Raw genomic sequence first — 26,447 nt, 5'->3', positions numbered from 1 at the left:
ACAAGGAAATTGGAGGTGGAGCCTATCACGCTGTGCATTTGTTGTGATTGGCTGGCGCCAAATCCGCCGTCTGCTTGGTGGGATGGGGTTGTGGAAAACTAAACTGCGGGTGAAATTGCGGAATCGGGTAATTTTCCAGTCTACGGGCTTGGCGGTCAACGACACGTAAGCTGACGAGCAGGGCGTTTTATTATTATTATTCTAATTAATTTTATTAATTTTATTAGTTTTATTTATTATTTTTATTGGCCACTATGGCAGGCGTTTTGGCGGGCAGAGAGGGGGTCGACGGGCAACAACGGCGGGTTTCTTGGGAAGCAAAGTGGGTTGAAGGACAGAGGCAAGAAATAAGTGGACAGGCAACTAAAGCGGGTATTTTGACGGGCAGAGACTGTACAATAGGACGGATAAATGCAATTTATTAGTCTACGGGCTTGGTATAAAACGGGTGGGCGCTACAATAGGTAAGCGGACGGGCAGAGACTGTACGGTTGGAGGCGGGCAGCTACAGCAGGTTTTTTTGGTGGGCAAAGGGGGTTGACGGGCATAGACTATTCGACAAAAGACGGGCAGAGGGAAAAAGTGGTTGGACGGCAACTACAGCGGGCGTTTTCTGGGCTGGGACTGCGAGGGAAAGACAGGCAAAACAAAATGAAAAAGTCAATGGGCCACTATAGCAGTCGCTTTGGCGGGCAGCAAGTGGGGTGACGGGCAGAAAGTGGAGTGACGGGCAGAGAGGGGATCGACGGGCAGCGAGTGGGCTGAGGGGCAGCGAGTGGTTCGATGGGCAACGAGTGGGTCGACGGGAAGTGCGTGGGCCGACGGGCAGATGAGTGGGTCGACGGGCAGCGAATGGGCCAACGGGCAGCAGGTGGGTCGACGGGCAAAGAGGGGGCCGACGGGCAGCGAGTGGGTCGACGGGTAGCGAGTGGGTCGACCGGCAGCGAGTGGGTCGACGGGCAGTTAGGGGGCCTACGGGCAGTGAGAGGGTCGACGGGCAATAACAGCGGGCTTCTTAGCGGGCAGAGGCAAAAACTGAGTGGTCGGACAACTATAGCAGGGGTTTTGACGGGCCGAGACTGTGAGGAAAAGGTGGGCAAATGCAAAAAAAAAGGAAGATGTCCCCTAGCAGGCATTTTTGCGGGCACAATGTGAGTTGACGGGCAGAGTGTGGGTTGACGGGCCGAGAGGGGGCCAACGGGCAAAGAGTGGTTTGACGGGCAAAGAGTGGTTTAACGGGCAGAGAGGGGGTCGACGGGTAACTTCAGCTGGGTTTTTGGCCGGCAGAAAAGTCAGTGATGGACGGGCCGAAACAGGGAGTGGGTCGGCGGGCAAGAAAGGGGAACTCCTAATTTGTAATAAGAATTAAAATTAGACAGGTGAAAAATAGGCGTGGTCGATTTTCCTAATAATAGCGTTAATTACGCTAGCGCCACCTATACCCCGGCCCTGGACGGGCCCAAAGTTACTAGTTTTAATAATAATAATATTTTTTTCTATTTCAAAAGAATTCCCGCAACTAACACATCCGATACCTGGTGATAGTTTTGATCTTCAACTTACCACATTGCACTAAAAAAATGGCAGCTACGTCACTTGCCCTTAAACATCTGAACACAGGACGGCGGGGTTGTTTTTTCCAAGGCTTGCTTTCGGTATTCCGTGTTCTTCGTGATGTTGTTTCTCATCAAATTGCATACATATGTGCCTTCTCTCTCCTTTTATTTTTAATATTAGCCTTTGCCATTAAGATATGAACGTAATTTTATGGCTGACAGTTTTGAAGGGATAGCGAAGAGAGGTATCTTATGTTTCTCTTTCATTCCGAAGTGCTTTGGAAATAGAGAACATACACTAACCTACCTGGTTTTTCATTTATTGTTTTCTTTAATTTTACGCCATTTTTCATACTTCTGGTTTTATCCGCAGAAACGGATGAATTTTACATTTGTGTGTAGTAGAGACGATGACTAAAAGGTAGGATATCAAATTTATTGATCGTTCTATGCTTATTTAATCAACCATTTCTTCGTCTCTGCAAGCAGAGTGCAACAGCTCACGGCGGATTTCTGGTGTCAACGTATGGTGTTTGTGAACAGTGATTAGCTGAAGCAATGCCTCTTTCTGTTCACTACTAAGATCCGCCTTGTATCGCTTACAAAACATCAACAGCGACTGATGCCACAAAACGGGCGTTTCCCTTGAATCAAGCTGAAATCTGTAAAAAAAAAAAAAATTCAAAACGTTAACTAACGAGTTTTATCGAATTTGCATTCGACAAGAAAATACTCACGTGACGAAATGGTGAACAGCTGCATCAACTACACGATACGGCAAAGCGTACTTTTTGTCGAAAAACATCCGCAGGAAAATTGAATTCGATCCACTGTAGTTCATTTCAGTTAGCTTTAATATGGCCGCAGCAGAGTGTAGGACAGGAATGGAGCATCGCGAAATGACGGAGCCCACAATGATAGCTTCTCTTAAGGTGTAGGTGCCACTCTGGGGTACATAATTAAAAAAGAAGAAAAAAATGTAACTATTTATATTCATTCTTCCATAAAACGGCGCATTCCTGGTAAAGCAACCGTCAAAATAGAAAAAGAAGAAAAAAAATAAGGAGATTGATTTTGCATTTCTCCCAAGAGGTATTTCAACCCAAGTTACCCAAGCGCCAGTACGTACTGTAATCTGCCTATTCAGCTCCACAGTGTCTTACTTAGTACACCTCCCATTACGTGTCTTAGGCGAAACTCAGGAAACGACCATTGTGACTATTACTTATGCAACAGGGACAATTATCTCGTCTTGCACACAAAATATAGATTTCCTTTTTTTCATTGTATTACACTCACGACAGGGTGAATGGTCGTCAACATTTCAAAACGACCTTCGCTTGACAAAGTACCGAAAAATTTGGCATACAGCTGGTAGCTATGCAAGAGGGCCACCAGCGGCATATTTCACGAGATACTGCAAGTTAACCTTTCACGGCCATTTCCTTCGAAATTCACCTGAAGTTCATTTTTTTGCCCTTCTTTTGTGTTATTATCGTGCAGTGTTACATATCGCGAAAAGCTAACTCTATTCGTTTCATTCCTTCCGTCACCATGATTTTGAAATAAAAGATAAGAAACATGAAAATCGAAAACAAACGAGACGAATTCGAAAGACGGAAGTTATCGAAAACAAGACAGACGTCAGGCTGCCAAGGTCGATGTATGTGATGTTATCGTTATTCCGTATTATGCGCACCACATCAAGATTGGGGCGGGTTTTCCGTTTTTATATTTACTCACGAGATAAGCAAATTTCACGCTGCGTGTGCAGTTTCTACACAATGTCGACACTCGTTTGTTGGGATAATTGGCTTTTAATAAGTTCGACACAGATAGCAGACGAAGACGGAAAAATATTTAAAGAACAATTCACAGCGCTGTGTCGTGATTACCAACTCGTACTACGGGCGGTACTTGGTCCGTCCCGCTATTTCCATCGACGCTCGAAGAGAACTCTAGCGACGTGTGCTCTGCCACGGGAGAGTTTTTGTTTGACAATGGGTCAACAGATATACATACATCACGTGTAGAAATATCCCTGAGCAAAATTTGCATATCTTCATCTTCGTTGTGCATGTGAAAATCACACCCCACACGGGACAAAATGAGCAAAACTTCAGGTTTGAGTCGGGTCAAAATGAGTTTGTGCCCGTGTTTCTGTAGCCTCTTGATCATGTTGTCAAAGCCCTGTGTATAAACGACATTTGGGCTTGGACAAACTATCGGTCCGAAATGAATTATTTTAATTTCAAGGAATAGCTCTTAATATGAGCTTTCTATTTCTGTAACATTAAAAGAAGGATTTCCGTAACCAAATAAGTTCTGGAACGAAAGATTTTTTGTCGTCTTATCGTTTGGGTCTATCACATCTTTGGGTTGCAAAACTTTGCAAAATTAAATTTTTTATATTTTTTTGCCATGGAAATACTGCTTTAAGTTTTTCGAAAATCGAAAGCCCTTACAATGGGCTATTCATTGCAATTAGAATTATTCTTTTTAGACCAACAGTTTGTCCATTAATAAATATTGTCGCGGGCAAAATGGACACTTCCTCAAACACGAATAAGTTTATTCCGATATGCTTCACTTTGATGAATTTTCACCAATAATGGTAACCCAGTTAGTTGCTGCAATAACGATCTCAGACAATCTACTGTTTAACCACTACTAGCTAAGACACAACCTGTAGTTGGTAACACTTTATACACTATCGATTAAGATCCAACTCACATCCTTAACACTCTATTTTCAACTATCTCCCAAAAAACAACTACACTGAACAACCGAAAGAGTAGTTACTACGTTCTTTAGACTTGAGAAAGATAATTCTAGGTAAACATGAACAAGGTTTTTTCTTGGTACACTATAACAAAACAACACAGCAACGTTTTCCACGCAATGAACACAAAGGTCCACCGTGACGTCGGTTTTACTAAAAGCATGACATTAACATTACGAAGTTATAATCGCGACATTACTCCCACCACCGAGATTGATCGTCCCGATCAATCGTTAATTCCCAGGCGAGATATGGGTTGCGCATTGCGCCTTGATCTCAGATTATCATAAATCACACGTTGTTTTTTACTTTCTCTTTGAATGGATAAAGGTAATGTTGTTTTCAGTTTTACGTTCATCTGTAGATTTCCTCGACGATCGTTTGGCTGTCGATTCACAAGTAGCATCTGAAGGGATCCGTTCAATTGCGCTCTCATCTGTCGTGTCATCTGAAGAGTCTTTGGCAATTCTAGCTTCATCTGTAGCGTTTGCCCCAAGCGATTGATCATCTGATGCATCTGTAAAATCCATTTGGGTAGAACGGGTGTCATTTCCACGTGAAACATCTGATGATACTGAAATAACCTCTGGTTCTTTCCTACCTTTATTTTTCTTTGCAGTATTTTTCTGAAGAAGGGTTTTTGAATTTAAACATTGCCGCTTATAGAATGGTTTCATCTTTGATACATGAACACGATCGCTCACTTTACATCTTCCCCGCCGCAGTTCAACTATATAGTTGAGATCACTGCAATTCTTTAACACTTTGAATGGTCCATGATAACGATGTAGTAGTTTCTCTGAACGACCTTTCTTCCGGAGTGGTCTATATACCCATACTAGATCGCCTACAGAATAGTTAGTGTGGCGATGATGAGCATCGTAGTTTTTCTTTTGGCGGGTTTGTACTGTTAACATTCGTCTCTTGACCGTCTCCCGTGCGAATGTTAATCGCTGAATCAGTTGTTGTAATTTGTTTGCATCAGATCCATCTAAGTAGATAGGGTTCGGATTGTTACCCAACGCTGCATCTATGGGAAGTATGGCTTCCCTACCGTATAGCATAAGGAATGGGCTAACACCAATGGACTCATGTCTGCTAGTGTTATATCCAAACGTGGCAAAATCTAACGCTTCATCCCAATCATCATGAGACGAATTCGCGAACATAGATAACATTTGTGGAAAAGCGTGATTACATCGTTCAACTAGACCATTGCATTGTGGATGATAAGCCGTGGTCACCAAATGATTACTTTGTAGGGCTTTGAAGAGTTCTTCGGCAAAATTAGAAACAAAACATTGTCCCCGATCTGTAATCAGGTTCAACGGCGCCCCATGCTTCAATACGATGCGGTGAACAAAAAAATTCACCACCTGTCTTGTATCTGCTGAAGGTACCGCACTTGCAATGACAAATTTCGTGAAATAATCCACGGCAATTATGATGTGTCTATTTCCCGATTTGGAACGTGGAAAAGGTCCTAGTAAATCAAATCCTATTTTTTCAAAAGGTTGTTGTGTTCTGATAGGGTTTAGAAAACCAGCGGGGGCTTGTGAAGGTTTCTTTTTGCTTTGACAGTCCATACAGGTTTTAACGTGTTCAACAATATCTTTCCGCATGCTTGGCCAAAAATAACGTGACTCAACTTTATTGATGGTACGAGTTCTGCCAAGGTGACCGGCGGTTAAGTCATCGTGACAAGCTAATAGAATCTCCTCTCGAAGTGAAAGTGGTATACAAAGGCGGTAACGAGCTGTACCATTTTGTATATGTTGTCAAAACAAAATCCCATCTTTCAATGTGAAGTTTTGCGTCATTTTTTTTGGTTCCATCCGATCTCTTGTTGGTTTACTTTCTTTCAATCCAGCAATTACGCCACCCCACTCCAGGGATTGTAAAGATTCAATTGATTGATTTTTGCTTACATCAGGTAACAATAACATCGGTATTTCTTTTTCCTCTTCCGGCTTCGCAACGGGTTGGCGTGACAGAGTATCTGCGTCAGTATGTAGGCGTCCACTCCTGTGAAATACAGTACCTGTCGAAAGTTTCCGGACAGCCGAGAGCGACTTATGGAAAAACCGGTTTTTCTTTAAACTCTTAAAAATATACTAATCATCGGACATAGATGATTCTGAAAATGTAATTTTTCCTTAAGATTAGTTTTATACATGATTTTTTGGGGGGAATTTTTCTTTCGCGGGAAAGGCCCTTTAAAATAGCTGGCAAAAGTTTCCGGACAGTCGAGAGAGCCAGTAGCAAATGGGGCTACTTTGGCTCTCATGTACGCGACGATAAATGGGGCTACGAGGGCGTTTTTGGGCTTAAAAAAAAGCATTATTTAAACTATAATCTAATATGGGATTTTGCATATCATGCCATATGCAGAATCACTATAATTTTGAGTTAAAAACGGCAAATTTTTATTCCAAGGATATTTGCGCTATCTTCTCATCCCGCATAGTTGCCGATTTTCCTATTCCTCTACATAATAAATCGGAGCGGAAAATTTTTTTTACAGCCTATAGCGGCTGCTGCTGCCGCCGTAGCGCCCTTGAATATTTTCCGCTCCGATTTAAAAAGTAGATAAGTAGGAAAATCGTCCAAGTAAAGTAAAAAATATATAGATTTGTAGCCAGTTATCTCAGCTACATAATAGTATTTTTTTTGGGTGGGTTCGGCAAAGTTTAATATGTGCTATGAGTAAAAAACCGGAGGTACCCCAAGTTGTTTCAATTGCCAATTCTACTCGGCAATTGAAACAGAGCGTCTGGGCAATTGAAACGTGGGTTTTCCCATAAAAGAGCTCCCGGTTTTACGAAAAAACTAAAATGACGATATCTCAGAATCTGGGATACGTATTTTGATGAATTTTTTACAGTAATATAGAGAATTTTAATCTTTATTTTTTAAGATGTTTTATAAGTTTCTATAGTAACTAATAAAATTATTATTTAATATTAATATATAATATATATTAATTATTAATAAATATTATTTAATGAATTTTAGTAGTTTTCTGAATTAGGTTCCGAACACCGTTAGTAATCCAAAGAACGGTTAATAGTATGGAGATCAAATTTTTATAATCGAATATTGCATGTCCAGCCTTACATCATAATTGTTGTTAATGTCTTTAATTTAATTTTTAAAATTTAATTTCTTTCTTCAACGTTGTAAATAAAAGCGCAAACATTGTGGCAGACGATAAATGCCAGCCACCCAGCAGACGAAATAAAACACAAAATAAACAATAATTGAAAAAAGAGCTCTGCTAATACGCTGCGTAGGGAACACTGTGGCCAGACTACAGTAAAGGAGACGCGCATACGGAAGGGTCGCAATTGGAACAAGGTGTTCCAATTGCTCCGACCATGGGTCTTCTCGGAGTTTTAATTTTTATAGGTGATAAAGTTAAGCTAGAAAAAAATTAATGTGATCAACTTATAGCTTAATGAATAACGAATGATTGGAGACCTTTTTTAATGATTTTCTCCATCGTTTTCAGTGTGAAAACGAAAAAATTGTCTGCAAAAAAACAACAAATGGACAGTCAAAAAACAATTTTCTGGGATAATTCGAAAACTTTTAAATTCTAAAGCCTCCAATTTTTTCTAAAAATGTAGAACCCTAATTCCCGTTAGTTAAAATTTTTTAAACAAAATCTCTTACATACTTTAAGTGGTAGAATTTTTGTTTCAATTGCCGCGTGTTCCAATTGCGCCCTCCCTCCTCTATATGTGACGGCTACATTACTCCTTCCATGAGTCACCGGGTTATTTAGTTTTTTGTAACATGTGTACTAGAAGATGGTGTGTTCGAACTGGAATTATCTTGATTCTGGCAGTCGCGAGCAAGATGTCCAGATTTTCCACAAGTATGGCATTTTTTCTTAAAGTTAGGACAGTTTCGAGCCATATGCCCCGTCTTTTGACATGTGTAGCATCGTACATTTCCCTGGGTATTTCTCGAATAATGATTTTGAAATCTCCCCTTCGGATAATCTCTTTCTTCTCTCGAGTCCGACGGTTGATAAAATCTCCTGCCTTGATCCCGAAAGAATCGGTCATTTTTTTCCACTTGTTGTTCGTATATTCCGGTAAGCATTTTCTCCATGTTCGTAAATCCTGACGAAAAATCACTCTTAACTCCCGTAATGACTGTCTTCAATTGATCGTGAGTGATTACCGATTCAATCGCAGTTTTTAGTTGATCCTGCGTCACATAAGCATGGGGAGTCGTATTTGAACTATTCATAACCATAACAGGTGATGCGGAATCAGAAGTGGAGTTTAGTACTCTGGCCGACCATTCTCCCCTGTTAGCCATGTGAGATGCTTGCGAATGGAGCTGTAAAAGTTGGTATAACGCTTTTGTGTCGGTTAATCCTGGAACTATCAACGGATATACTCGTTCCATAAGAGTGGGTTTTATACCGCGCAAAACATGACTGATCTTCATGCTCTCTGTCATGTGTGGATCGATTTTCGAACACAGATAGGCTACGTCAAAGCAATAGCTCATAACCGGTTCATCAACTCCTTGATACCGACTTCGAAGTTGGATCTCTAAGTTATATTCATAGTTGGGGTTTTTGAAAGCGTTCAATAACTCGGTTTTCAATTCTTCATAGTTCGCAGGTACAGGTCGAAGACTGCGATACCACTTTCGGGCTACCCCATCTAAAAATAGTGCGAAATCACGCATTCGGCGCACAGGGTTCCATCAGTTACGATCAGCAATTTGTTCAAATGTTGCAATCCATTCTACTACATCTTCCCCTGGTGTTCCACTAAATATCGGGGGATCGCGTTCCCTAACTCGTTCTTCTTCAACGTCTGGTCTATTTCCTCTTCTCGACATCTTTGTTAAACGATGTACTAACACTAACCAATAAGAAAAATAAATTGAAGATGTGAAAGATTATTTTAAGAACGCAAGGTTGTGAGTGGTTCTGTTGGAATCAGCGACAAACGGGATCACGTGAGGTTGTAGAATCTGGTTGTGTGGCGTCGTTTACCCTGCATCTCCACCAATTTGTCGCGGGCAAAATGGACACTTCCTCAAAGACGAATAAGTTAATTCCGATGTGCTTCACTTTGATGAATTTTCACCAATAATGGTAACCCAGTTAGTTGCTGCAATAACGATCTCAGATAATCCACTGTTTAACCACTACTAACTAAGACACAACCAGTAGTTGGTAACACTTTATACACTATCGATTAAGATCCAACTCACACCATTAATACTCTATTTTCAACTAACTCCCAAAAAACAACTACACTGAACAACCGAAAGAGTAGTCACTACGTTCTTTAGACTTGAGAAAGATAATTCTAGGTAAACATGAACAAGGTTTTTTCTTGGTACACTATAACAAAACAACACAGCAACGTTTTCCACGCAATGAACACAAAGGTCCACCGTGACGTCGGTTTTACTAAAAGCATGACATTAACATTACGAAGTTATAATCGCGACAATATTTTATTTTTGGACGGTTTATGGGAGGAGGGGAAACTATGAAAAACCGAAAACTTTGGGCCCTTCGTTTAGGCATTTTTTTTGGCTTATTATACGCTATCGATGTAATATCTAGATTCCTTGTGTCATGAGAAATGTTTTGGTAGGCATTAAGCAACCAAAATTAATCAAATTAGTTAAAGAAATACTAAATTACGAACAACCAATCACAGTAGAGAAAACGGATGCCATTATTTTTAGGCGGAATTTTTAAAATTTCCATTATTATCAACGTAAAATAAGTTCAAAAACAGTTTTACGATTCCAAATTTGTCTTATGGTATAGGCTTATCGTTATAATAATACAAAAGGAATAGGAAAGCTTTTTCATTTGGTTTATTTTTAAATTCGAATTTTTACAGTCATTTATTAAACTACTTACATTCATGGTTCACTGGAAACAAAAAAATCGCTTACCGTCGAGTCCAAGGGGTTATCGTAAAAGATGTCAGTGTTGATTTCAGGAATGTTTTGTGATTTTTTATTAGTAATTTTATGATTTGGGCCTAATTTGAAAATAGAAATCGATGCAGACGACACATGCAGACGACACAAGCAGACGACACATCAACAGTTTGCTTTCTTTCAGTGGTGGTTGCCACTGGCGTCACAGCTGGAGAGCCAATCACAGTGCGAGAATCGTGTGCCGTTTAGAACCCGAACGGTCGAGTCAACTCGCGGAGACCATGTTGGCTAAAAACGATCGGATCGCGATCAATTTTTTGGGATCGCCGATCCAATCTCCGATCTTCTCAAAAGATCGGATCTCCGATCAACTTTTGATCGCGATCGCGGCAAGTCTGGTGACACCCATCATAGTTCCGGAATTTTATTTGATAATCATCAGGTTGCTAATACACAGCCCCGTAGCTCGGTTACTATTCTAATCATTGTTTGAATATTGCATTTAATTTCTTATGTGCTTGTTTCATAATTTAGCGATCGTACGTTGAACGACTTGGGCCAAAGACAGACTTGCCGCGATCGCGATCATCGATCACCGATTACGATTAAAAAAACGATCGCCGATCAAATCTTTACATTTTGATTTTGATTTGATCGGCGATCAAAAAACTCGTTGATCGACAGCGATCATTTTTGCGATTGAAGTCAGCGCCACCAAACGTAAAAACTTATGATTCATATAAATTTTTGCTGAAAAGTTTTGCTGAGGATGCTGTTTATCCTTTTTTCGCAGCAGACGCCTTTTTGGTCGCCATTGACTTGAAATGGTGACAGTTTAGTTTAAATTTCCACCACTAGATTTCGCCCCAAAATGATCGCAATCGCTGAAATTTTATCGCCGATCAAATCATTTTGAAAAAATCGAATCGCCAATCAAAATCAATCAGTGATGATTTGATCGGCGATCAAAATCGAAAAAACAATCGCAACGGCAAGTCTGGCCAAAGAAATAAAAACGTTGCTGTATATTTAGTCATTTTCCTCCCAAAGAATGAAAAAATAGTACGCTTATTTATTTAATATTTTTCATAAACACTTATTGTAGTCTTCTATGATCAATCGCCATCGTTTGTATAGTTCATCTTTTGGATATTCCCAAAGGGCTTTAAGACACTGCCAACCGTTCTGTGATGTAATCAACAAGTATGGGTCGGGATTTTGAGAAAAAGAGTAGGCACCCAATACAAGTGATTGGCAAAATCTTGCGGAAATGCAATCCTAGCGATGTCAGTTTACAAAATATTGATTTAAATATATATTATATAGCTATATTCAGCATACGCGAATACCTTTAATAAAACAAATTCTTCGTCAGGAATCGCTCGCAAACGATTGTAACCTGCCAAGACGTGACCAGGCGCGTCAAGCATATCCATTGTTTTGCACTCTATCATCATGTAGCAAATAGCGATGGCTATTTCAAATACGTAATAGTTGAAATGGACATCTCCAAAATCCAGAATACCAGATATCACATATTTGCCAGGTTGATTTTCATCTGGTTTCACTAGAAAAAAATTTTAACGTGCATAGTGTTGGTTAATGTCTAAGGAATTTCAACACCAGGATCGGCAGAAAACCTAAGATGTTCTGTTCATTGAAATCCCCATGAATAGGACCAGATTTGAGCTTTTGAAGATGTGGGAGAACATGGGATTTGAAATTATCGATGACTTCCATTGCTAATTCATGTTTATGGTCATCTTTTATCACATAAATAAAATCACATAGCTTAGGAACTGCACTCAAATTCCATATCCTGTCAACTCCTTTGAGACCATCATGTACAAATCCCTGTATAACCAGTAAAAGCAATTACAAAGATAACCATATCTTCTAGAAAACATTTTGCCTTTACCATCAAAGCTAGGTCAGTTTTGGCAACAAGCTCTCCGACCTGAAGAAGAAGATCCTTTGTGTAGGGTACACTATACAAGATATTCCCAGGGAGAAATGACAATAGACGCACAATGTGCTTGCCTGTAACGTGGTTTCCATAAAAAGCTAATTATGGTTGTTAACTAAAGAGTCTGTAGTGTAGTTTCTCTATCAAATAGTATATCAAACCATTGTTTTCAAGAAAGAGACTCTTTGCAGGATTCTCCAACTGTTCTAGAGACATGAATTTCCCTTCAATATTTTTTATTGGTTTTGGGCAAGGTAAACCATTTTTGTCTTAAACAAAACTATTATTAGTATAGAGTGTTAGCTTGTTTTTATGAAAGAAAATACCTAAATAAACCATCATTTTGTGTTGAGCATCAATCAAATTACATGCTTTTGAATCAAGGGAATTCGTTATTTTCAAAACATACCCATCAAGGCACACATCTTCTGTATCAGGTAGACAATTATGTTCTTTTACCTGAAAATAAGCATACATTTATTAACATATGTGAGCTAAAATAAATCAATATGGCTATTGACCATTATGTGAAAATTCCTGTCGTCATAGCTATTGAGTTCTTCAACAGAGATCACTTGAAGGTTGTACAATTTCAAAAGCAAGTCTTGTATAACTTCATTTGGAACATAAGGTTTGATCTGTTGTCCTGGTTTCAATAAGATTTCACTTCTTTCCATTGCTGCAGATATGAAATAGATTTCAATTACAGCAATGAATTCAAATAATCACTTTGTTTACGTACCGGTAGGACACCCCAAAAGAGACTTGATTTAACGCAATTTATATTGATTGGTTTAAAGAGAAAAACATGCGACAGAAAAAATAGCGGAATTTTGATGTAATTGCTCCATGCGCCCTCCTGTCATGATGGGACGGCAACTTCGGGTGTTTCATTTTCCGTTTCATTTTCTATATGATTTTCCTCCTGTTAAAAAAGCCATATGTTGGAATGTAAAGCAGGAACCGATTATAATTTTCGTTCGTTTTTCTCTGATAAAATCTCTATGTGGTAATAAGCGCTTTAAAAGTTTTACTTCTATGTTTTACGTAAATAAGTAAATTACATTGTCCGTTGCCAGGTCACGGCCCCGATTACCTGAGACCCGTTAACGGCACCAACTTGCCCAAAAAACGCCCAATCGGCCCACCACTCGGGTACCAACCCTATACTTTTTAAGCGGTTCGGTTCGAATTACCCGGTGTAACCGATACGATATATGAAAGGTGACACCTAGATAGTGTAAGACCCATTGGAGATGGATGAAAAAAGTTTACTGTAAGCCCGGGTTGAACACCGATCTCGTAAATTATCGAGCACCTGGCTGGATTCGAATAAGGTTCACATGCGGGGTATGTTGCCTCCAGAACCACAAAGCTATATGCGCTTACAAAGTACGGGTAAAGCAGCGGTGTAATGGCGATAAATAGCCGAGTTTTGGAACCGGTATCTCTTTTTCCTGGCACCGATTGAGACCCGAAAGCTGACCAAAATGCTCATGGACAGAAAAAAAGATTACCTGAAAACCCAAAAAACCAAACCGAAATCCACAACCGATCGGCCAAAAAGCTACTGGATTGACGCGGGGCCGAGCCCTACTCTTACCCCTTTGCGGCAGCGTACCGGTGCCAACATTAATGTGGCAACATGGCATCCCTGACTTCTTTCATTTCGAGTCCAGCTCGTTTCGTCTTTGGTAAGCTGGTGAATCGGATAAACTTCCATCATGGTGAGATTTATTATTCAGCAAAATCTTTAACATCGTAATTTTCCCGCTATTAAGGGATAGATATAGTGGTTGATTATATCATTCTGCTTTATTTGGGCTACAAATTGTGATGTATTGAGTGTAATTTCTGTGGATCTATGCTTGCAGTCGCTGGTACTTCCCGAGAAATTCCAACACATTTTGCGTATTCTCAATACCAACATCGATGGAAAACAGAAAATCATGTTCGCCGTCACCTCGATTAAAGGTGTTGGTCGCCGTTATGCCAATGTTGTCCTGAAGAAGGCCGACATCGATTTGACTAAACGCGCCGGTGAGCTGTCAGAGGAAGAGGTGAAATAGTTTTAATCCGTCGAATTTATAGATCTGTAGCAAATGTATTTGATTGTGTCATATAGGTTGAGAAATTAATCACAATCATGGCAAACCCAAGACAGTACAAGATTCCTGACTGGTTCCTTAACAGGCAGAAGGATATCAAGGATGGCAAATTCTCTCAAGTAAATCTTCAAGTAAATTGTTCTGCTGCATTAGTTAATTTTGTTATGCCATTAGGTCACATCCAACATGCTTGAGAATAAGCTTCGTGAAGATCTTGAGAGGCTTAAGAAGATTCGTGCTCATCGTGGTCTACGTCATTACTGGGGGTATGTTTGTGGGCTGGTTCGATTATTTTCCTGATCTTAATTTTCTATCATATTACAGCTTGCGAGTTCGTGGTCAACATACAAAAACAACTGGTCGTCGTGGACGCACTGTCGGTGTCTCGAAAAAGAAGTAGAAAGTTTCTCGCTGTTTTCGAGTATTTTTCTGTGGAATATTGATACATCAGCCAATACATTCATGGAAACCAATTACTATATGTATTCCCTTTTTTTTTACAAATTTAATTCTGATATTGAAATATTTACATTAACATGTTGGATCAAAAAATTCCAAGTAACTAGATGGAATTTTCCCTGACTGCTGTCCACGTTCAGCTTGCACATAATCGGGGTCGGTCGGAAACGTGCTTACCACATCTATAATCTAAGAATTTAATTACACTTTAATTCTTAAATTATAATCGAAAAAACGACTACCTCGCCAGCTATTAATGATAATTCAGTTGCATCCTGGCTGTCGTAATCGCAAATGACACGGGCTTTTCTACGTTCTGGTAATCCAAGAGATGTCGGGCTGTTTAAAGTAATATCTGTAGTGCTCACTTGCAAACTCAGGGAGCCCAATTCCTTCTGAAGTTGTTGGAGAGTTGCACTGCAAGCCAAAAAATACCTTGCTTGAGCTGCTGCAAAGTCCTTAATAGATTTGGGTATTTAAATATTTGAACAAAAAGACTGATGACTAGTTTCCTTACTTGGAGATGTTTACAATGAGATGTGTGTGCAGGTCCAATGCCCTCAAGCAGCAGTCTAGTTACCTCAGACTGTCGATCAAATTCAACCTGGGCTAAGTTTACTTCTTGTTCTGCCTAAATAATAAAAACTAGTGAAAAATAATACAACTGAATAAAGCATAATTTATCAGTACTATTTGTTGACTAGATTGTGTCTTGGATTTCCTTAGGCGATTTTTTGCAGCATCCAGATCCAGGCGCTTAGATTCAAGTAGCTTTCTTTCTCTTAATATTGACTACCAGACAACATATTCAGTACATATTTAAATATGAATGGATATACAACATTACTCACTTTTAGGTCACTTTCCATGAATCTTTTTAAGGGATCCCCAAATACTTGTGCAGCAGAAGCTGCAAAATCACGTTCAAGAGCTCCCAATTTCTGCTGACATAGTCCAACTTTCAGCAAAGTACTCCCTGAAAGTAAGAAAAAAGCAATTATGTCAAGAGAGGAAACTAAATGTGATGAACTATGTTAATCTGACCATATAAGGTGCCAGGCCCTAAATCATTGCCAGCCTCAACCATATCTACTCCCAAGTAATCCAAATTAGAGAGACGTGCTAATCTCCTTCTCTCAATTTTGTCCATCAAAAAATCTTCCACTCTATTTCCTAAATATAAATGCAATTAATTGGCTTAAAATTGGGTGCAAAAGATAGATAAATCAACAACCTGGGTTAGGTGTGAGAACTGAATCAACATCCCTGATTAATTTTTCAGTCCAGGACTTGGTTAAATCACATCTTTGAGAAAGATTTTCAAAGTGAGCATCTAGCTCTGTTTTTTCAGAGGTACCCAACTTTTCTTCAGTAAACTAAAAATTGTAAACAATGTATATTGACATTCATATTACTTGATAAAGCAGAAATGATGTTAGTAACATACTTGAACTGCGCGAGTAAATAAAGTTCCCGCATCTCCCACAAATTTTTTAACGTTAAATTCCATCGTTCTTTATCTCTTCTGAGCAATTTCTTGTACTTTGACACTCGATCGCTTAAGCGCGCTACGACTCTTCCGTAAAAATCTGTCTTTGCTTTCCAACAAGTGGTGGTTCGTTCGCCTGTGTTTTTACGTGCTGTGTTCCTCACTAAATTTAGGACACCTAGCGGTTACCGAAATCTTTTCTTTTGTTGGAACTACAACGCTAGCTCTGCGCTAGCTAACCAGTTTAAGCGTATGACATAGATTGGAACACAAAATCTTTAAATGGCTTGTCAGTCGAACATGTTAACTCACAAACCGTTAGAATTAGGTATTCTTTTTCACATAAATAGTAAAAGGTGTTTCAGTAAAGATTTTTCAACTTCTAACTGTAGGAGCATAGGGATCAATTAAGATGTTTAAGGTTATCAGCTCGATTTTGAAAAGATTAGTAAATCATAAGGCAAATGATTGGAGAAAGACGGAAGACCAATCTCGTGAGTTTCGGTACTCAATAAAAAAGCCAACGTTGAACCGTGATATTCGCATCGCAACAGAAGAAACCTTTGTTTGAATTCGCGCTATGGTTATAGTTATCGTCTTTTTAAAGATTTGGCGCTGCGATTTAACGATAGATAATAGACTGAGCTAATTCCAGCATTCTCTAAATTAAGCGAATCTGCATTCTAAGAACTGTTTTTTATTTTTTAACAGTTGTTCCTGTGTCTTGTTGATGTTGTGGATATTAGACTCGTCGGAACACGAACGGCTGATGAAAATTTGATTGAAGAAATTTGCGGACCGGGTTTGCCAAACAAACAAGGGACACTCTATTTCTGCGAGTTTCCTGCCTTTCCCTCGTAGGTCTACAGTAAATTTCGATATAGGCAATCATGCCATGTAAGAGGTAGCAGAATGTTTAGTGTAGTATTCGATATGTTGCATCGATACGAGAATTTACAGCAATGTTAAAAATTTTGTTTATGCTTTTCACCATCGGCAATTTTATGGTTCAGTTCGCTATTTCTTATCGACTTAAAATAACATCAGCACCTGATTAATACATCACTTTCTCTTATTTTTACAATTATTCGACTAACTGCATGGCGGGAATAGCTAGATCTAGATAGATTAGCTGCCATAAATTTAAAGCATGGCATTTATGCTCCGCCCTTAAAGTTAACAAAAACCATTTCATTCAAATAACTACATACTTAATGGAAAACAATTCAAGGAAAATATTAAATAGTTATAGATTAATACCAATTACCAATTGCTTTACAGATAATACATTTTAAAAGGATTTTGAAGAATTTTTGCATTTGCGAGAAACTTGTACTGGGTACTGATTAGTACATAGTACTCCACTAGCCGGCTTCCCAAAAGTTGAGATTTGCGCCACCAGAGCTAGTAGAGGCTTCTCTTCCTTCTCTGCTTCAAGCAACACGAGTTACAAGTTTTTCATTCTTTTGCTTGTTCTCGTTCTTGCGAGCTAAGGTCCTTGTGGCGACTTGCACTTATCTAAAAACATCCTCCGAAATTCTTCATTGAAATGGCTGATCATAGTAAAGACGAACTCGCCTGTGTCTACGCTGCTCTCGTTCTTTTGGACGATGACGTAGCCATTACGGTAAATATAGTTTTTGTTACTTTTTATTCCTACTGTTCCGGAACATGGCGCTGAGGTCCTAATGTTTCACTGCCTCGTTTTAACTCTGTCAACGTATGTGGTGCACGTTTTGATTATGTTCTATCATTTTGTTGTAGGCCGAAAAGATTCAAACAATCTTGAAAGCTGCTGATGTTAAGGTGGAACCTTACTGGCCAGGCTTGTTCGCCAAGGCTTTGGAGGGCTTGAACCTTAAGAGCATGATCACCAACGTAGGATCGGGAGTTGGCGCTGCCCCAGCTGCCGGTGGAGCTGCTGCTGCCGGTAATAATTTAATTAATAATGTTGGAGCATGAGTGGTAACATGATGATAAACGGATGGTTCGCTAAATATTCGTATGAACTACATTGATTATAAAACTCCTCGCAGTCTGACGCTAGTCACAGTACTTAATACCATAGTCCTGAAAATTGTTTTTAATTGCTTTTGTATTGTCTTACAGCCCCTGCTGCTGCTGCTGCCAAGGAGGAGAAGAAGGAAGAGAAAAAGAAAGAAGAGTCTGAGGAGGAAGATGATGACATGGGCTTTGGTATGTTTTTTGTCATATTTCTAGATTTGTTCATTATTCTAAACTATGTTTTTGTTGTGCAGGTCTGTTTGACTAGAAGGATTCCAGTCCACTTCTGTTTTGCCTTGACATTGATCATTTTGTGTCATGCAAATACACCAGAAGTTCCATCAAATTTGTTGTCTAGCTGACTTAACTTATTTTTAAGGTTCATATTGCAAGGCTATAGTTTGCTTTAAAAAAAGCAATGATAAGCATGGCACAGCAATTTGATTGCATGTCTGATTCTTTAACTTGGAATGTTAACATTGAAAATCCATACTTTCCTATTGAATTTGTTGGCTATGCTAGTAGGAAGTAATTAAAACGATTATTATGGATGGATACGTCTGCCATACGGTTGCATTACGAAGGAAGGAAAACTAATACCACCTTACGTTAAATGTTGTATATAAATTCCGAAACGTAGAAATAAGTGTAGTCCTGCCCAGTTAATGCTATCGTACATCAAATCTCAACCAGATCATTGAAAGAAACTTCAGAATCCTCACATAATTAAGGCTGGTTTTCAGTCCCAGCTTGTTGCATAGCGAATTGTAAGTTGAAATAGAATAAAATTGCTGCAGCGCAGATTCTCTAGTTAATAATTTAAAATGTCTGAATTACTCCTGCGATTGATTCTGTACGGATTATTCAATCTAACAGGAAAGATGAAATTGCTGGGGAATTGGTTTCCATACTAATTTAATGGGTACGCCTATAATGGAGTGTAGTATACGTCCTATTAAAATCATTTGAGAGCAATAACACTTAAGGTAACTTATCCATTCGATTATAGAGTATTTTTATCGTAACTCACAATACGTTTGTTCGATTTCTGCGCTAGAACAATGCTCCGTTTCCCAACTCGGTTGCTGTAAATTTTTTAATCTTGTAGTTAGTCACGGTCATGGAGGTTTGAAAGGGGAAATCGGTCACACGCCTTGCACAGCTATTTTACATATCCGTGACATGGTATCGTTATAAATATACAGGTGACTGGGTAGATGCGCTTTGAGCTCACTGCAGTGAAGGCGACTGTCTTGTTCCAGCAAGTCGTAGCCCAAATACCAAGCCACTGGCTCACCATAATTGTAATTCCATTACTGTTCTAAAGACGGACCTAGAATGACCAACCAGCACTCGGATACTAAGCTCTCCCGATCTTCTGCCGGCGTCGATCATTACGCCGTAAACCAGGGTGTACCAACCGATCATGAAGATCATTCAGTGGATGTCGTTCCTCTCACAAGCCATTCCATTATGGAAGAACCTCTGAGTATCAAGGAAAAAGAAATTAATTCAATCCCAGTTACAGCGTAAGTATAATATTTTTTTCATTTGAATTCACTTGCGAACACGATAAACAGCTTTGACAAAGTTCTTCTCCTACTTGTTTAAAAACATAAATTAAAATTTTTCAGGATGGTGCTTGGCTTGGGCGCTGCTGTGTGCTTTCTCTTGTTGGTCGTATACATAGTCGTGAAAGTTCATTTTTGCAAAAAGGAAACGCCAAAAGCCAACAAAAGCTCGAAAGTTAGTCACATCGCTCTAAAAAATCCTCCTTCAACTATCTCACCTGTACATCCGATCGATACGTTTAACAAGAACTGGTATGCAGATGAACAAGTTCCAGATCAAATGCAATCAGAACCAAATGTAAGGCCTTAGTCTTATTTACATGACAAAAATAATGTTACAGAAAACTATTTGTTTCTTTACAGTTCTCTCGAGTTCACTCAATAGACTTCTGCCATAAGTCTTCTGAACCACCATTGACTGACAGTGCATCGAAAGCTCGCTTGACGGCTGCCAAATTTCTACCGAGGAATTAACCAACACAAGTTTTAGTCCGTGGAAATGCGCCAATGTTTTAATTATATTTCGGTAAATGTCAACGGACAATGGTTAATAGATTTCTTAATCGTGGTCCGCTTGTAAAAGAAACCTGTACAGAAATGGCATAGAATCGTGAGTCTCTGCATCTTTTATTGAAGACTTTTTTTTTACTGTCCCCTTACTAATTGGCTCATTCGCGCAAAAAATTCTATTCCTCATCCCTTTTCTGTCTACATAAGCCATTAAAAAAAATAGACAAAGTCTCGTTAATAAAAGAGGAGGAAAAGACGTAAAGTAGGTATAGTGGATGCAGAGAAAAAAAAGTCTGGTGAAGGCTACTGCAACTCACGGCTCTTTTTTGTTAAAATGTTGCTTTTACAATTTGGATAGCCTATATATTTATCGGATGCTATCGATCAAAATCCATTTTATGGTATGGACCAAGTGTAAAGATAAACATAGTTGATGCCCGCACGTTACGTAAGAGAAATACATTTTTAAGTCGGAGACGTTTTTATTGTAGAGTCCCACTTTGAAGTTTGATTGCAGTTTTGCTTTGACTGCACAAACTATCATTTGGGGAATGTATAGAACAGTGAGCACCAACGCTTTTTCTCTTTTGTAATCCACCTTCCACTCGCTTTCCGTGTATTTCCTGTTTTCATTTTCCTATTGCAATTTTATCAAATACTTCCTCTACCCCAATAGTTGATTGATTTGTAGCCTATGTCGCACGCGAGCTATTTGTATCTAAATTCATTCCTTATTCATAAATCGTAATGCGCATGGGGAAAAAAATGTATGCCACTTTTGTCTACCTGATTTAGGTTCCGGCTTTTTAAATTCCAGCAAACAATGTGTGATGCAAGGATAGTGCATGGTTTTCCTTGGTATCGAAATTAAATCCAAAACATGCAGGGAGGTCACAGTTTTATTTTGAGTTGACGATGCACGCAATAATGAAAAGACTAGCATCAGACTTTGTGGTTGGTTGTTCAAGGAAGCCAGTTTTTGACATTTAAAAAATATTTTGGCATCATTTCACTCACTAGAAATACAGAGACTTTGGCGTTTTTTGAACAGGGAAAAGATTCAAAACAATAAAACTTAAAAGCATTAAGCTGTGCGATAGGATTTTCCTTAGTCTCGAATGCAAAACTTGTGTAGCATTTCACGACAAATATTTCGGGAAAAGCGCGAAGGAATGGATAAAATTTCAGATTATGGACACGTCCATTCCGATATACAGGCCTTTAGTTGCACCTCTCAATTGTGTTGCACGAATGGTATTGAGAAACTTCTACAGCCCTGCATGATAACCGTTACACGCGTTACGTTTAGATCTGTATTGGGTATCACGCGAGAAAGGTGTTCCACATTCGATTTAGATATATTGCCATGGCACAATATACTCTTTTGCCTAGCAATTCGACGTGAGAAGTTTAATTTGTTAGAGCCGTTTTGATGATCCAAGGGCTGTGGAACGTTTTGAGACATTTCGAACATGTCCAATAGACGTTTATTTGGGTTCCTCTGAGAAACCTAAATTATTTCCTAAAAAAAAAAAGAAAAAACTTTTTTTTTTAAATTTTGCATTGTTTCTTTTCAAATCTTTGGCCCACTTTATTTTTATCATTCTCCGCTGAGTACATAACATGGGTTTGCGCTACCTACCGTGAAAAAAAAAACACAAGAGTCTGGATATTCCGCGACATTCTGTGGGATTCTTGTGATTTTCCATTGCCCACCTAAAATTCTGGGAGATTCTAGATTTTGTCCAGGGTGTGCCAAGAATTCTGCGAATTGCCAACCACTTGTTTACCGACTCATTTTTTTGTGTAAAAGCCTTGACATACTACAGATTCAACTTCAATTCAACGAGTTCTTATAGAGCACTCATGTCGAATAGGTGCTCCTAACGACGAGTTCCTATGTTGAATAGGCAGTTTCGCTTCATAATGACCGAGCCTGATCGTTATACAGGCGTTGATTATAGGACAACTGATAGTTAAAGATGCTCCAACATTGTAAAATATTTTATTCGTTCGTCTGTCGGAACTAGTAGTGCATCAGGCCGTTGAAATTATGGCTGGCTAAAATTCGCTATTAACAAGTCATGGATAAATTGAATAACAAATTAAAAGCAGTGAACATGCAAATAAAACGTGTTAAAAACTAAAAGCGTTGGGTCTTGGGTTTAGAACGGTTAAAGGAAATCCGGATATTTTTCGTCACTCTGCGGTTAGACACGATGAAATTCCTGTATATATTCTCGTATTGCTGGAAAATAGCTAAACAGATAGCGGATGAAACTTTCCTGCAATTGCAGCAAAATAAAAACCTTTAGGTAACTAATCTTAAGTTTTTGAAATAGTAAAAAAAAAAATCATGTAGGCGAACTTAATTACGAATATTAATGTAGTGAACGCTTAACCCTTTCGCTACCCCGCTGTGTTAACCAAACTCACGCATGATGCCATGATAAAACACGCACGCATTCCCTGTGTGCCAAACAGAAATTGCCGCTTTTTTTTTGCGTCACGTTCGTGGTCTCATCAAACACATAATCATATTACCAAGTTCATTGCTACTTCTTTCAGAATTGTCGAAACATTTTTGTCCAACTATTCAAAGCAGAAAAATTTGGAAGTGTTTGGGCAAGCTGAGGCAAGCTCATAATTTCACACCCGGGGCAAGAATATCCTGTGCCCACCGGTGGTACACGTGACTCTCAAAGGTTCTAAATGCCGTGAACCACCGATGGTGCATGCGGCACACAGGGCTAAATGAGCGTGTACTACGGTTGGTACACGTAGCAGCGAATAGATTAACGATGACAGAAAATCATTCTAATTGTTTAAAACACTGGACTGACCGAATCGGCTTCAATCTCCTCATACGTCCTTAATGCAGACGACTTGTTGGCAGAGTAACCGGGTTTGGATTTGATCCATTCGCGGGCAATACCTAAATCATGAACGACATGAGTTACAAAAAAGAAAATCAAAAAACAAAACAAGGGCAATACCAATAAAAGCAGGATGTGTTTTCAAATCAAAGGCCGCTTTGTAAGGTCCCAACATGGACAACGTCTTTACGTTGCTCCGCGGAGTTAAGGATAGCAGCGAATTCGTATCTGGAACAAAGGCCTAAGAGGGAAAAAGTGTAACGCTGTAACTATTAAAAAAAAACATTGATCACTAAATGTCTTAAAACCTTTTGGTACACTAGGCAACTGGACGTGTCGATAACGTAGCGATTTAACATGGACGCGTTATCCAACGAATCTCGACGGAACTCTTCGAGCTCAGGAAATGTTGACATAGCCATCAATGGTTTAAGCCCAAGCGTGCTATACCTGTTATTAACAAAGGCAAACATTGAATTTTGTATGCACGGAACAGCGGATTAGACGACATCAAAATCGCTTACTTGCACAGGAGCTGGCACAGGAGTGCAACTGGTACTGGAGAAGTGGAAAACAATGCTGCATAAACGGTCACTGGCTGGCAAAATGTACGGAAGGGCAGTTCAAATTCGCTTTCAACATCAATTAGCTGCGTACGAAAATTGTCGGATTACTTTTAAACTTTTGCTACGTAAAACCAGCACTTACCCAGAGATGAAATAAAACCGACCTCAGGACCAACGAATGATCATTGGAGGACATCAAGGCCGTGTTCAAAAGGCGTTCGGCAAAACGTATAACTTCACTGACGACATAGACACCTTCTACCAATTTGTCTATGTTTTCTAAAACGGCGATGGATAAGGAATTGAAATTTACGTCATACATTCAAACATCAGTTGACTCACCCCCTGGCGCTGCTTCGTTTGATTTGTGAAATAATGCCTTAGCCCGTGAAGCAGGTCCAAACTTTTCAATAAGCTAAACAATAATCAACAACATTTAGCACTTAAGAATAATAATGAGGAAATAATTGAATTATGGAATACCAAATTCTGAATCAGCTGTTGACAAGAATGAATGATTTTTATCCTGAACGGCGTATGACAGGAATGAAATAAGTCCTCCAAAATCCGTAAAAAGTTTTTGTAGAGATCTGTGGTAGTTTGAACAAATCATTAATAAAATCCTGTATCTATAAACTTATGTGATGCAGTGAAACCCGTGTATGGAAGAAACGGAATCTGCGTCAAAAGTTGCAAAATTTGGTCACTGAATTGGATTCCATCCCATACGCGGAGATATTCCGATAGAAAATTGTAGACAGCCTTATGAATAGATTCAAAATAAAAGGCATAAACTATTTAGACAGCGATGAAAATATCTGTGAGGTATACTATTAGCTTTCGACCCGTGCATTCCTGGAACTCTTTGATTCTGTCCAGAAGCAATGTCTTTCCTTCTCTGCCTTGAGATGGGGATTTTTCGATGAACTCTATTGTTTGTTCATTCAGTTTTTTGTGCGTTCACATAAATCACAAAATTTTTTTTAAACAAATAAAATAAAAATATAAAATTAATAAACATGGAAATGGAAAGTAACTATACGACAACCAACCGTAATGAAGAGTAAGATAAAGCCACTGAGATAACTGTCCATCCATATGCGGTGTAAAATTCAAGAACAGCGCATAGTGATGTTCTCTCTTGTTTAGTAGCGATCCAATATGGTTAGGCAGTCGAAGTGTGCTTATCTTATTGAGTATGTCCTCCAAACTACAGAATTGGACACACTTGCCATGATATATGGAAAACTAACATAAAAATTGGAAATGCATCACCTATGTAACTGGGACAAAGGCACAATCTTCTGGAAGTCAACTTCCAAGGATGATTCCAGGTAGATATGCTGGACTCTTGGTATAATTTCTAGTCTCATCTTTTTGGTGGCCTGTTTCAAAACTAAAGTTAACAACAATGAACAACTACCCCCCACAAAATAATTTTACCCTCTTTTGCTCGCTATCAATGAAGAATGTAATTTGGTTGGTGTTCTCCACATTTTCTTTGATACGCTCAGAAAGTGCAAAAAGACCAGCACACATGGAGAATGGGGCTTTTGGAAAAGAAACAACATTGCTTTGATATGGGACTGCTTGTGGAACTAAATCTGGACGAAGGGATTTCAACCGACCTAGGAGACCAGCTGTATACAAAAACAAAGTTGTAAACAGTTTGTTGGGGCATAATAATGGTAATGTATTTTATTTACCTAATGGTTTGGTGAGTCCAACTATATTTACATTCCTGATAATCCTTTCTATTTGAAACTTGTACAACTTGGGTGTTGCAATCATGTAGAGTAGATGGCAAATGTATGCTTGCTAAGTAAAACAACACCATTTACATCTTTTGGCAAACCAGGACATTCCAGAAAAAAATTATACATATTTAGAGATGAAAATTAGCTGTAGTAGAGGGTTAAAAAGCTTTGCAAGATCAGCTAGAGATTCCACAACACCATACTGAACAACAGCAGTTAACCACTTTATCCGTTGCATGATGATCATACTATTTCTCTTCTTTGCATGTTGACATAGAATCCAAGTTGCCACTCTAGCAGCATCCATAGATCTCAAAGGACCACTAGGTACCAAGTCTTCTAATCTTACAGGGGAAGACGAAAGGACTAAAAAACAAACAAAAAATTGGAGAAAATATAAATGCATGATATACATAAAACTTTTTCTTACGTGTTTTCACTATTTCTTTTTCTGTCATTTTGTTGCCAAGAGGTGATTCTTCGTCACGTCGATCTTCACTATAAGACATGTTGTCTATTGATTTAAAATAACTTGTTGGCTGTTGTGACCATAACAAACCCAAACGTTTTGGACGCCAAAACTTCGTTTTCAAGCCAACTGATCGGTATGTTTCCCGGGTCCAAATTAAACCACCGCTGCCAAATTTTCGGTGGAAGCTATTACCATGGTGTATTAGTAATGGCGAGACATACTCTTCGTTATAACGGCCTATCTCGGCTGAAGCCTATTTGTGGTCCAGGTTACCTATAGTGAGAGACGCTTAGTGGCCGATATTATAATTATCAAAATATATCAAAATTAACTTCTAACCTTTGTGTAGTTATATTATCGTATTTTTATGTTTACTTCGTATAGAATGTGGAAGAAG

General features: G+C 39.0%; 6 protein-coding genes and 1 long non-coding RNA gene across 8 annotated transcripts in view; 4 read left to right on the top strand and 3 right to left on the bottom strand.

The window, feature by feature from the left end:
• Positions 1 to 14,819, top strand: part of LOC130702946 (small ribosomal subunit protein uS13) — a 25,708-nt gene extending 10,889 nt beyond the window's left edge. The window contains exons 2-6 of the mRNA XM_057524576.1: positions 13,932 to 13,965; positions 14,113 to 14,298; positions 14,364 to 14,465; positions 14,521 to 14,612; positions 14,671 to 14,819. Of these exons, the coding sequence (XP_057380559.1) occupies positions 13,963 to 13,965; positions 14,113 to 14,298; positions 14,364 to 14,465; positions 14,521 to 14,612; positions 14,671 to 14,746 (459 nt within the window). The 5' untranslated portion in view covers positions 13,932 to 13,962 and the 3' untranslated portion in view covers positions 14,747 to 14,819. The remainder of the gene's footprint in view (positions 1 to 13,931; positions 13,966 to 14,112; positions 14,299 to 14,363; positions 14,466 to 14,520; positions 14,613 to 14,670) is intronic.
• Positions 1 to 26,447, top strand: part of LOC132087996 (uncharacterized) — a 27,172-nt gene extending 725 nt beyond the window's left edge. The window contains exons 4-6 of the long non-coding RNA XR_009421045.1: positions 6 to 165; positions 1,509 to 2,507; positions 26,435 to 26,447. This is a non-coding gene — a long non-coding RNA (uncharacterized LOC132087996). The remainder of the gene's footprint in view (positions 1 to 5; positions 166 to 1,508; positions 2,508 to 26,434) is intronic.
• On the bottom strand, positions 11,279 to 13,251 carry LOC130702937 (hydroxylysine kinase-like). Of its 2 annotated transcripts, none has more exons than XM_057524567.2 (8): positions 12,981 to 13,251; positions 12,760 to 12,917; positions 12,565 to 12,697; positions 12,400 to 12,507; positions 12,191 to 12,336; positions 11,913 to 12,126; positions 11,622 to 11,839; positions 11,279 to 11,550 (listed from the first exon to the last, which is right to left on the bottom strand). In XM_057524567.2, the coding sequence occupies exons 2-8, from the start codon at positions 12,913 to 12,915 to the stop codon at positions 11,359 to 11,361; spliced, it is 1,167 nt and encodes a 388-aa protein (XP_057380550.1). In that variant the 5' UTR covers positions 12,916 to 12,917; positions 12,981 to 13,251; the 3' UTR covers positions 11,279 to 11,358. The 2 variants fall into 2 exon arrangements, with proteins under 2 accessions (XP_057380550.1, XP_057380551.1); XM_057524568.2 differs by having other exon boundaries at positions 12,191 to 12,312; positions 12,981 to 13,249.
• LOC130702938 (endophilin-B1-like) lies at positions 14,663 to 16,450 on the bottom strand. The gene is made up of 8 exons (XM_057524569.2): positions 16,253 to 16,450; positions 16,040 to 16,181; positions 15,850 to 15,978; positions 15,657 to 15,781; positions 15,496 to 15,597; positions 15,323 to 15,436; positions 15,048 to 15,263; positions 14,663 to 14,994 (listed from the first exon to the last, which is right to left on the bottom strand). The coding sequence occupies exons 1-8, from the start codon at positions 16,313 to 16,315 to the stop codon at positions 14,878 to 14,880; spliced, it is 1,008 nt and encodes a 335-aa protein (XP_057380552.1). The 5' UTR covers positions 16,316 to 16,450; the 3' UTR covers positions 14,663 to 14,877.
• LOC130702949 (large ribosomal subunit protein P1-like) lies at positions 17,767 to 18,644 on the top strand. Its single transcript, XM_057524580.2, has 4 exons — positions 17,767 to 17,921; positions 18,059 to 18,224; positions 18,404 to 18,490; positions 18,553 to 18,644. The coding sequence occupies exons 1-4, from the start codon at positions 17,844 to 17,846 to the stop codon at positions 18,564 to 18,566; spliced, it is 345 nt and encodes a 114-aa protein (XP_057380563.1). The 5' UTR covers positions 17,767 to 17,843; the 3' UTR covers positions 18,567 to 18,644.
• Positions 19,526 to 21,083, top strand: LOC130702945 (uncharacterized). Its single transcript, XM_057524575.2, has 3 exons — positions 19,526 to 19,827; positions 19,933 to 20,167; positions 20,233 to 21,083. Exons 1-3 carry the CDS (start codon positions 19,637 to 19,639, stop codon positions 20,341 to 20,343), a joined length of 537 nt encoding a protein of 178 aa, XP_057380558.1. The 5' UTR covers positions 19,526 to 19,636; the 3' UTR covers positions 20,344 to 21,083.
• Positions 22,370 to 26,196, bottom strand: LOC130702935 (uncharacterized). Its single transcript, XM_057524566.2, has 16 exons — positions 26,009 to 26,196; positions 25,703 to 25,944; positions 25,528 to 25,639; positions 25,265 to 25,461; positions 25,097 to 25,206; positions 24,874 to 25,031; positions 24,653 to 24,750; positions 24,478 to 24,583; positions 24,305 to 24,411; positions 24,164 to 24,236; positions 23,964 to 24,100; positions 23,780 to 23,904; positions 23,564 to 23,705; positions 23,376 to 23,496; positions 23,223 to 23,314; positions 22,370 to 22,664 (listed from the first exon to the last, which is right to left on the bottom strand). The coding sequence occupies exons 1-16, from the start codon at positions 26,085 to 26,087 to the stop codon at positions 22,590 to 22,592; spliced, it is 1,974 nt and encodes a 657-aa protein (XP_057380549.1). The 5' UTR covers positions 26,088 to 26,196; the 3' UTR covers positions 22,370 to 22,589.

The sequence above is a fragment of the Daphnia carinata genome, chromosome 5, assembly GCF_022539665.2.
Source record: "Daphnia carinata strain CSIRO-1 chromosome 5, CSIRO_AGI_Dcar_HiC_V3, whole genome shotgun sequence".
Taxonomy (NCBI): Eukaryota; Metazoa; Arthropoda; class Branchiopoda; order Diplostraca; family Daphniidae; genus Daphnia; species Daphnia carinata.
This window is presented reverse-complemented; position numbering and strand designations above follow the sequence as displayed.